Genomic DNA, 12187 nt, shown 5'->3' with positions numbered 1-12187 from the left:
GTGAAGTATCTGGTCGTATTGTTAGATCTTTTTACCAAACACGTGAGACTCTATGCAATGAAGTCATCTAATATACTTCCACTAATTAGACGTATTGAGAAAGACTATTTTCCTCGCTTTGGCAAGCCTGAAGCCATGTTATCTGATAACGCATCAACTTTCGTGGGGAAACGATGGAGAAATTTCCTTGCAACCAACGACATCAGACAAATTTTGATATCCCGGTATCGACCGCAAAGTAATCCCACAGAAAGAGTATTCAAAGAGTTCAATCGTTTCATACGAACGTATATTCCAAACCAGCAGACACGGTGGATTGATTTCGTCACACCCTTTGAAGAGATTGTTAATAATTTACCTCACACATCAACTGGTTTCACACCATCAGAACTAGTCTCTAAACGACTAGAAAGAAATGAATGGGTAGACCCCATCCCAAAATTACAACACCCTGAAGTAACATTAGACGACAAGTTAAGACAAGCTCTCATATCTTTAACAACTCATGCCAACCTAAGAAAAAAGGCGCATGACAAACACATTAGCAAAGTCTTATCGTATCGTATAAATGAACGAGTGCTATTAAAGACCCACTTCAAACCATCTTCGATTCATCATAAGAATCGCAAGTGGCAGCACTTGTATGAAGGACCATATATTATCTTAAGAAAGCCGCGCATTGGTTGCTATCTATTAGCTGACCCTGTATCTGGACGAATAAAAGGATTGTTTCATCACGCAGACTTGAAGAAATACCGAGTCAACCATTGAAAATATCTGTTACGTTAAGCTGCTAAAATAAAATATACACACACACTATAAGTTGTCATACTATGTGTGAAGTACCAACGTATGTAAGAGTAGTGCACAAGACTAACACCCTCTCGACCTGCCACAACAAGATAAGTAATTTATATGAGCACCTTAAGTAAAACACATTTATTGTAGGAGAGCAAGATTTGCCTTAGATGTAAGTTAGTTTTAAGTTAATTGAGCCATGAACGGCCACAGCCGAAAGAGCTGACATATATTATAGTAGGGACGTGCTAAGTGCCACCTGCTACCACTAGTTTTAAGTATAGCAAAGCTCTCTCCTCTTGAATGAAATAAATTAAAATGATCATTCAGACCAGAATGATTGCTCGTAGGTAAAAAAATAAATAAATAAATAAATAAATAAAAATTATCAAGGTCGCTTACTCTAATGAGGTAAATGTTATGTTATGCATAAGGAGTGTGTGACAACAAATTTTATGAGACCACCTATGAAACGCAGCAGGCAAAAAGCAGCAGCTTAGCATATAAGAATCAAGTAAGTCAATAACGATCCAGGTAGCAGGAAAGAAGTGCGCAACTCAATTATTTTATTATAATACGGAGAAAACCGTATACGCTCATAACAATTTTACGGTACAGTGCAGCTGAAATACAAAGATCATTTATAAATAAATTAGTTTAGTACTAGAAATATCCATTTCAGGTCCTCGAGATACGACGATTTTTTTTAGAAAACTATTTTACGATACATGGAACAGAAGATAGTTAACAGACACAGTTCACTGCTAATGCATGGTTTAAGTAATTTTAGATATGCATAGAAAATTGTTTAGAGAGCTGGATCAGACGACACTGAAACTACTGTATCGATTTAATTATACTATTTGTCATGAAAAACTAAGGTGATAATAATTTATGTTAAGCTCATCATATCATACGTCATTAACACTGTGTCTTCAAATCTCTTCACTCCTTAAAAGGCTTTTGTGTTTTCCTCTAACCAGTATCCTTACCATCCTACCTTATCCAGTAGAGAAGTGAAGTTTACGAGCTGGTTGCATGATTGGTACATAAAGGCTATACGAATGGATAGTCGTGACACATTGGTTGTCGACGGGCTATGCTTATTCTTCGCAAATTGCGAGTTCAATTAAGATTTGTTATGTGCAATTGCACGACAGGGAACACCAAGCTTCCCAATTACCCTAATGGTAGTTTGAACACGAACTGTTCATCACGTAAACGAAGCCACATTGACTATGTCTTCAAACTAACGACGTAATAGAGAGAAAATAAAAGAGCTGAACTTGCGAAAAGAGTAACTATTGTAAAAAGAAAAGAATAACAACATTTCGAACAAAGTGTAAACCTAAAGTGCCTTGGAAGCACAAACTACGAACAAGAGACACGCTTTTCGTCAGGCCTTGTAGTCACAGAGACTAAATATTTCTTTGTAAATAATTTTTAGACATGATATGTATACTAAATGTTAACTGTACTTTGTAGTAATAATGCAGTCAGTAATAAATGGACACGTATGTGCTGCTGCGTGTGAACCGACTATAGACAAGTAATTAATGGACACGTATAAAAGTGGTGCGTGTGAACCTTAACATGACGACCAAATAAATGTGAACACGAATTAATAATAAAGTGTGAACAGAAAAGGTGATAACTCCAAGGGCACGTGTGAAATACCGCGTGTGAAGTAATGTTATAAGTACTTGTACTACGAAACCACGATGTAGAAAGCCGAAGAGTGAAAGTGAATAACTGTTGTACTTACCACAAACGGTACTGTACGCCTTTCCACGGACACATTCTTCGAAACAGCTGCGGGAGTCGCCGCATCTGGCTGTTTCCGTAATCCAGAGTCGATGAAAAACTGTGTAAAAACTCACACCACGGCTAGTAGACACCTAACGCTCTGCTTCTCGCAGAATACTGCTGCTAGCATTGTGGAACTGTCAAGTTATTATCACGTGATTGTGACCAACGGACGTAACACTGTGTACGCTGAGCGCTCAACAATCAATTTTTCTTTGCACAACGAGCGTGGATGCCAAATGTGTTTGAAATGCATTCAAAATAAAATATGATAAAGCAATGAATTAAGCACTCATGTACCTTGTGAAAATAAAGACACTAATCGGAAGAGTCTTAAGCTCGATTTTGACAATTGCTACCGAATTTACTGACCAGGCCGAGTAATGACGAAAACGTGTCGAACCAAATAAAACCAGAAAAATAGATAAATATGAGAACTGAGCATTCCTAAGAGAATGAGACCTTATGTACATAAACAATTGTTATCCTTACCTAACCCAATTTTCTTTTAGACTAAGTTATTAGTAAGTAAGCACATTCTAATACAAATTTTTTTCTGTATTTTTCATGTACGAAAACATAAATGGAAGCACGGACATGTGTCAAGTGAAATAGAGACCGCCACCATACGGCTCAACATGTTGCAGAACCAATCTTCCAGTTCCTGACCCACGACGTATTTCCAACGCAACATCACACCACGACAACTACTCCAACTTCCACAGTGAAAGTGTTAATAAAAAACGAAACCTCCGTCCGAATAGGCCTTGGAAGGCCCAACGGTATCAACCAATTGTCGTGTCATTCTCTGCCGATAGTCGTCACTGGATGCGGATGAGTAGGGGCACGTGGTCAGACCACCGCTCTCTCGGCCGCTGTCAGTTTTCGTGACTGGAGCCATTACTGCTCAATCAAGTAGCGCCTCAGTTAGTCTCACAAAGGCTGAGTGCAGCCTGCTTGCCAACAGCGCTCGGCAGACCCGAGTGGTCACCCAGCCAAGTGCTTACACGGACAGCGCTTGGTAGTTTCGGTGATCTAACGGGAACCGGTTTTACCGCTGCGGAAAGGCTGTTGGCTCTTCCTGTTAATAGATCCCAATTTATCAGCCTGTCACTGTGAGCTATTGACTGCATAGAATTGAAGTACTTTTTCGAATGAACCTGTGATATTATTGGATTTCAGACATTTTGCATATGAGAAAAGGACAGCCACCAAGCTGTAGTTTGCAGTGATACTAAGCATGACAACACGAGAGTAAAAAAAAAACGAAATCTGTTTATAACGTTCGCCTACACCAAGACGCGCGGCCAGCGTTTAAAAGGTACTTTTAAATACTATGACTCGCTACTTTTAAATACTATGACTCGCTGGGCGCAGATATTTAAAATCATTGCCGCAGCGCTTGATAGCAAGAAGCTGCGAAACAGAAGAAGAACAATTTATCATTTGTTAGGAAAATTCTAGAGTCTTTATAGTTAGTTGTACTTCTGGTCGCCGATATGTTAACATGTACTTCATTACCTTTGATGTTTGGTTGCCGACTTGTTAAGACGTGTTGTGTAGCACCGCTACAAGTTTAGTGTGAAAAACCACGTTATCATCAAGAAAGAAAACGCTTTTGTAAACCTAGTAACGATAAAAAATACTTACGCGCACGCCAGGACATTTAATTTTTACAAAATATCACACATACAAAAGCTGCGATTGTTGGACTGCTCCATGTATGAGAAAAACATAAAAATGTAAGTTTTGTATTCATTGTAAATTTTGTAATGTTTATAGTTTAACGCCTTTCTTCTTTGAGAATATACTTTTCCTCCACTGTACAGAAAATCTATGCTTATTCTTTTCTTTAAATTAACCACAAATAATGTTTATGTTTAAATGAACTTTGTTACAGGTTCGCTCTTTATCGCGGTGTGTCGATTGTATTTGGGAGACCATTAACGTGTTCAATTTACGATCTGACAACTTTTTTTACAAAATTTCACTGTTTTGCATTCATTTCCAATTTTTTTATTATTCAAATAGGTCCCTTAGGTAATTTCATTGAAGAGTCTGATTGCGTGAAAGCAATCCGGGTTAAGAGGTCATTTGAGAAACTATTTTCACGCAATCAATCCGTACGTCTCCTAAACACAATCGAGAACCGACGCATCGTCGATCATTCATTAATTTTTCTCTTTTTCCAAGTCGTACCAAGAAACGGCCAAGGAGAACTGCCGTGAGTACGCAATCTAGTGTTAAAAGGTTGCATTCTTTATCTTGTCGGCAAACATTGCCATGAATTATCAACATCAATGTTATATTTGGTTAAATGTGAAAAGCCAAAAAAAAAACCTTTTAACGCTAGAAACTTTGTTTACGTTTCATAACTGTAAACACGTTCTCAGTACGGGACAATTTCTGTCTCTAAGGGAAGTGTGATAGTGAATACTAGCTTCCCTAGCTCTCGTGCTCGTTGTGGTGTTTATGCTCCCTGACGGCACACCCATATCACTGGGAATGTTAGTGTTAACACTAACGTACACTTCCATGGACAACAAGATGTAGATGTTAACAAAATTTGTCGCAATAGTGATTATTATTAACATCGGCTGAAATAGGCATGGAAATCATACCTAATGGTGACACAGGAAAATTTTTGCCGTACCGGGACTCGAACCCAGATTTCCCGTTTATCTCGAGCGGTCGCTTTAATCTCGGCTATCCGTTCTTATCCTGGTTTTCGAGGTCACCTGTTTACATTTCTATCAAGCGCCGTCAGATGCTTCTCTTCGACATCGCTATGACAAGCACGGTGTGGTATGTACAGCGTTCGATAGCCAAGGATCACCTTACTACCCAAATTTTTCGGTTGCCTTCAGAATCCGCACGCGGCGAAACGCTACCGTGTTCGTGGCAAAAGGGATGTGCTCCTTTTAACTACAATTCGGCTGCTCATTAATTCATTATGAGTCCAGAAAAAAAGGCACTGAATAATTATATCCAAGAACTTGTATCAAAGTTGCATGGTAATGCTGTCATCTGATATTGTATACGTCATTCAGTATGAACCTCTGCTCTCTTATTATCCGAAGGAATCACGCAGGTGGGTCTTTAAGAATCCGGTAGAGACCATGATTTGTAAATTGATTATTCACTGCCGATGCAGCATTTTCGTAGTTCATGCAGGCATTATGTTCGACAACAACCACTACTCGCATATAATTTGGGTTCAAGACTGAACTGAGTGAAAAATCGAATAGTTGACAACTACCTCAGTGACTCACAGTGACTGAGGCATCCCCAGTGGGTCAGGCGCCAGCGTCGTCATCCAGATGGTGCAAACTCTGATGATGGTCCGTAACTAAAAGGCCGAAACCTGTCAGAATTTAACATCGGCTGCGATATCAAGACCGCTTTTAAATAATTTTATCACAATTAGATCGCTGTTCTCCGATAATGTATTATAAAATTTTGACTCCTACTGTAGGTCATCTACGAAACTGCATGTTCTAGCGAATAAAAGAATACGGGAGTGGGCGTAAACAATTATGCACTTATAGCAACCCTACATGATGGAAAGCACTTCCTATCAGCATGGCATCAAGTTGTTTGCAGTATTGCTAATCCGTATGTTCAAGTCTCTCTTCCAACCTGATTCACGAGAAATCATTGAACGTCAGTGTAATATCTCAAAGTACCTAGTCCCATCATAACTTGTCTTCTCTTCCCTCACCTACGTAACAAATTCATGCTTCCTAATTTTCTTTAATTATAGTTCAAAATACCGAAATAAACGTCGATATAAGGACTTTCTGGGTAAGCAGTCTAGTCTGCAGATTAAGTAGACTTCGAAGTGCAAATCCAAGAAATAATTTCCTCTGATATTTCCCTTTCCCAATACGTGCAACGTAATCTTCCACCCGACATCGTTTCCTGCAGTTTGCTTCAAATACACTGTGGTTACACAATGTCGCTAATTACTGCGTAATAATACACTTCTCATGGTCGGGGTTCACAGTCATGCCGAAACTTTTAAAGGACACTATATTCACCGTTGACTGTAGAAACTATTTATTTCACAACTGAAATTTCGACTTCTCTGCCATTTTCTTGTGGTTCTGCAAAATATTTTGTTTCAGGTCATGTCATCGTCAAAACTAATCCTTTTCACTGTGCTGACGATGGCATGTATACTTGTAGGAGGATTTTAAAGTCTGACATGAGCTGAAGCAAAACTTTTTTCCTTACCACTTGAAAAAGGGCCAAAAGTCGAAACTGCAATTGTGATATAAATAATTATTTTTGGGCAACGACAAATATGATGCCCCAAAAAAATCCACGGACATTATAGTACTTTTATTTTATTTGGAACAGTATGAATTAATTCAGTTCCGCCATGTCGTTCGCCTGCTTTTGCAAGAACTCGATCGAGCTTTAGACTTATTTGGGAAGATGTTTCCTACACGATCATTCTTGTACATCAGGACTGGGATGCAGAAGCACGAATGAAGACGGTCAAACACAGCCTGAGATACCAAATACCGTTAGTGTGTCCCCAAAGGCCATTAAACGACTGTGGACTCGCGTACAAACAACGATGTATACGAAGATACGACCAAGGACATTCATCAGTCCAACCAGCCGTACGCCAATACAGAGTTTCAGGTAAATCAAGAGGGCTGGAACACCGCAAACCTATAAATGCATCGATCTGCCACAGAATACCAGTGACTTATTTAGCAGCAATATGTAAGAAGTACCGCACACACTAAGTGCTTAGTTCAATTGATTAGAACGATTTTTTCATCACCGTTTCGCTACAGTGAATGGTCATATTTGAAATTGTTCCAGACACAACTTTCTTCCCGGCACGTGAGAGGGCAACCTTACTGCTTTCGTAATTGTTTTCACCAGTGCAGTTCTTATTGTTTCCGTGAGTCGCGTTTAGTGCTCGATCGAAGAAGTATTATCTATTGTTCTTAAAAGTATCATCGACTGATTTTCTGCAAATGGTCTCGCCTTCAATTTTAGAAAGACCTAACATATTCAGTTCCGCACATGTACAGGTACTACACCAGTGATAAGTATAACACACGATAAGGAAACAATAAATAGGATGGAAATTTCAAAATTCTTAGGGGTTCATAATGATGAGAATTTAAGTTGGAGAAAACACATTTTCGAACTCCTAAAACAACTTAGTTCAACCGAATTAGCGTTTAGAATCGTTGCAAACCTAGGGGAGAGACAGGTCAGTAAGCTGACACATTATGCATATGTTCATTCATTAATATCATATGGAATAATGTTCTGGAATAACTCATCTTTAAGAAAGTAAGTCTTCATTGCGCAAAAAGGTGCTGTGAGAATAACATGTGTTGCTCACCACTGATCATCTTGTAGATATTTCTTTAAGGAGTTGGGAATTCTGACTACTACTTCGCAGTATATTTATTCCCTCATGAAGTTTGTTGCAAATCATCCATTACAGTCCAAGAGGAACAGTGAGGTACATATTTAGAATAAAAGAAGGAAAGTGATATTCATTACTACACATTAAGGTTGTCTTTAGAACAAAAAGGGGTGCACAGTGCAGCAACAAAACTTTTTGATATTGACTCAGTGATATAAAATGTATAACAGAGGGCAATGCAAAATCTGATAACAAACTGAGAACGTTTATCCTTGACAACTCCTTCTATTCCACAGAAGAATTTCTATTACTGCAAAGTGTTGAAGGTGTTGGGTAGGAATTACTAACTTACATCTGTATATCATTTGTTTTCCTTTTTGAAAAAAAAAATCGAATGTTCAGAATGTAACCATAGGTAGAAATTAATTTGCGATGTGAATGTACAATGACTCCTTCCACACCGTTAGGATCTATCTTGCAAAATGATCCATGGAACATGTCACTAACTAAGCAACCAACTAATGGCCCTCCCCACTGTTTTACGTGCAAAAATCTTTTCGCTTAGCAATAACTGCAATCAGAGGTAATCGTTACGTCTTATTCATAGAAAAAAAAAAAAAAAAAAAAAAGGCTCAAATAGCTCTGAGGACTATGGGACTTAACATCTACGGTCATCAGTCCCCTAGAACTTTGAACTACTTAAACCTGACTAACCTAAGGACATCAGAACCCAGTCATCACAAGGCAGAGAAAATCCCTGACCCCGCCGGGAATCGAACCCGGGCGCGGGAAGCGAGAATGCTATCTCGCATCCACGAGCTGCGGACTTATTCACAGCACGACGGAATGCAAAGACTACTTGACATTGGTTCTGCATTAACACTTATGTTGCGCGTGATACAGATATTACACCTTAGTCTCCAATGTAGTATAAATGTAAGTGTTAGGAAGTCTTTTCTGTATGTATATGTGTAGATTGTAGCCTTGTACGGAAGTGAATCGAGAGCGATAAGCAGTTCCCACAAGAAAATAATAGATGCGTTTGAAATGTGATGCTACAGGAAAATGCCGAAGATCAGATGAGCAGATCGAGTACTTAATGAGAAAGGTACTGAATTGCTGTAAAAATAAATTGATGGCACACTTTGTCGATCTGTGTCGTGAAAAAGCGTAGACAGGAAGAATACCGTTTGCAGCCAATACTTTTTAGATTGAGCTTACAAAGGAACAGTTGGCTTGAAAATTTGCATAAAACCTGTCTTCGAACTGTAGACCACAACTACTACAGCCTACAAACAATATTGGACGGTGCACAGAACACATGACTGGAACAGCGTTTTGTTCTCACGTTAGAAGAGCTGGACAGCTGGTCAGACCTAAACGACAACGCTGTCCGAATGGCAGTCACTAATGTACTACATTACTGACAGGGAACCAAGGTACTACGAGTCACAGTGTCTTCGCAAACGTGTGTTTTGATTAAGAGATTTTTAACTGAAAGAACTGTGAGTAGTAAACAGAATAGAAAGTCACATTGCATGTCTAATGATTCGTCATCGAGTAAATTTCACAGATTCTCTAGTGGATTCTAGGGGTTGTGGTGGTATAGGAATCCAGTGGGGAGTGTTAAACAACAGCCACAGTCTTGCATCTAGAGCTGTATATTTTGTACCATTACCTTGTGTGAAAATAAAATTCTTAGAAAGACGTGTATTATTTGCACTTGTGAATGGATGTGTTTAGGATGTTTATGTAAACCTTTCGGTTCATAATCCCATCAATAAAATAAAAATAAAAATCACCACACCATTTTCACTCATGCAGCCCCAGACAAGTATTGAACTTCCTCCATGTTTACCTGAGGGTGACCTGCTTCTCTCTCTCCATGCTGTTACTCGCCAATTTGCCTTAAGCAGCTTAATTCGACTCTCGTCAGTACACACAACCTTCTTTCAGACATCAAACCTATCGGTTTTATGTTGCAAATGCAACTCGCTTTCTTTTGTTGATTTCACTGATGTATGGTTTATTACTGGCAGTTCTGCCTCATAAAGCACATTTCTTATATTTTGCGCTGAAACAGACTTCCCTGGACGCATCTGAGCGCTTACTGTCGGATTATTCTTGGCTTGTCTAAGAAGCCGTCGTTTTTCCATCTCGGATAGAACTGCAGGGCGTTCGCTTCGTGATTGCTTCAAAAAGGAGAACAAACAGTCTCGACCACAAAAAGTGGTTTCAAACCGGTTACCACACCACACCGCTGTTCACGAGAAATTTTCTCAAAAATTGCTTCGTGATTGATTTTCACACAGTTCTGTTTTGATTAAATCGGTATATAAAAGTCTTCACTGTACTGGAATGCCTGCCAATGGTTTCTAAAATTTCTTGGACAGATCTTCCCTTTCGAAACAACTTTATTCAGGTTTCTCTCTCATCTTTTGTAACCCAGTGTGGTTTTCGACCCATATTACCTAAATATCGCGCAACGGCTTTGAAAACAGAGGGCTAACTATTCACAAGAGTGGATGAAATACAACTGCAAGGGAGAGGGGATTGAGCCAGTAAGCACTATACCTAGGATCTTGTTTACTAGACGGACACTTATTCGACATTTATTAGGAAATGATTTTGAATGTCGTAGATTTGTTCATAAATTAAGCAACATATGAAACCAAACAGCATAGTATTTCTAAATATAGACATTAAGTGACGTAAGGAACTAATTATTGTTCGTTTCTTAGCTATATTTTTATGATTGTGCTTTTTATGATTGTGCTATGCGCTAAGGTCGGACGAGTAGTTTTAGAAGTATGTAATATTGTTACCCTCTAGGTATAGAAGTGATCTACCTGCAAAAAATTATTGAGTGGATTACTGTCTTTAGAGATACTATTAGTTTTGTGCACCTCCCGTCAAACTGAGTTCTTGCAGGCCGAAACACCACATTCACCGATTCAGTTATATCAAAATATGATATTTTAGCCGGCCGAAGTGGCCGAGCGGTTGTAGGCGCTACAGTAAGGAGCCGCGGGACCGCTACGGTCGAGGTTCGAATCCTGCATCTGGCATGGGTGTGTGTGATGTCCTTAGGTTAGTTAAATTTAATTAGTTCTAAATTCTAGGGGACTGATGACCTCAGAAGTTAAGTCCCATGGTGCTCAGAGCCATTTGAACCATTTTTTCATATTTTAGAATTTTTCCGCCTCTTGGATAAATGTGCACATCATAAATGTTACGCGGCGGCAAGCCGACTAGTCAGCAACTGTTAAGGAGTAGCTTTTGGGCAACCATGTACGAGTGTCAGCAAGTGGCGCCTCACCTGGCGGGAAGCCCGGAGGGCGCCTCAGAAGCCCCCAGATCCAGGCGGCCAGGGCGAGCGCGGCGAGCAGCAGGGGTAGCGGCAGCGGAGGCATGTCTTCCCGTGTCTGGCGGCTGGCCCGGCAGGCACTGAGCAACACCGAATCCGGCGACAGACAGCCTCTCTGCCTACAGCAGAAGTGCAGGGGAGGGGAGCTCAGACCAGGTCAGCCCAATACCGCTGCTGCTCTCCACGCCGACGCTGGTGGCGCGAAGACGGACAGCTCGTTCGCTCTACCTGCCCATATTTTACAAGGTGTGTTCAACAAGTAATACGACTTTTTTTTTGAGGACGGTTTTATATAGGATCCCAATGCACCATATTATTCTCGACTCTTTTGGCTACAAAACCCTATTCTTCAACATAGCCGGCCGGGGTGGCCGAGCGGTTCTAGGCACTACAGTCTGAAACCGTGAGACCGCTGCGGTCGCAGGTTCGAATCCTGTGTGTCATGTCCTTAGATTAGTTAGGTTTAAGTAGTTCTAAGTTCTAGGGGACTGATGACCTAAGAAGTTAAGTCCCATAGTGCTCAGAGCCATTTGAACCATCTTAAACATAAGCGAGCTCCTCACGGGTGCAGAGACTTTTGTGAGACCTTGCGCCGTCATGGACTTTGTTTTCATTTTTGTGGCAACGATGACGCTGAAGTTGTTTCTTCTGTTTCCTGAGAGTAGCGCAATACACTTCAGAGTTGATCGTTGCACCATGAAGAAGGACATTAAACAGGAAAACCTCTTCACATCCCAAAAGCAAGTCGCAATGACTACCGGCTGACGATACGGCTTCAGAGGGGACACTGGTGTGGCACCACTCCAACGATTGCC

At 40.2% G+C, this 12187-nt stretch overlaps 1 protein-coding gene across 1 annotated transcript in view; it reads right to left on the bottom strand.

Annotated features, from left to right (window-relative positions):
* The window catches only part of LOC126188612 (methyl farnesoate epoxidase-like), a 143592-nt gene extending 132174 nt beyond the window's left edge, over positions 1–11418 (bottom strand). Inside the window, exon 1 of the mRNA XM_049930214.1 lies at positions 11325–11418. Coding sequence (XP_049786171.1) covers positions 11325–11418 — 94 coding nt within the window. The remainder of the gene's footprint in view (positions 1–11324) is intronic.
* Positions 11419–12187: the final 769 nt, after the last annotated feature.

The sequence above is a fragment of the Schistocerca cancellata genome, chromosome 5, assembly GCF_023864275.1.
Source record: "Schistocerca cancellata isolate TAMUIC-IGC-003103 chromosome 5, iqSchCanc2.1, whole genome shotgun sequence".
Lineage (NCBI taxonomy): Eukaryota > Metazoa > Arthropoda > Insecta > Orthoptera > Acrididae > Schistocerca > Schistocerca cancellata.
The sequence above is the reverse complement of the archived record's forward strand: the minus strand, read 5'-3'. Positions and strand labels throughout refer to the sequence as shown.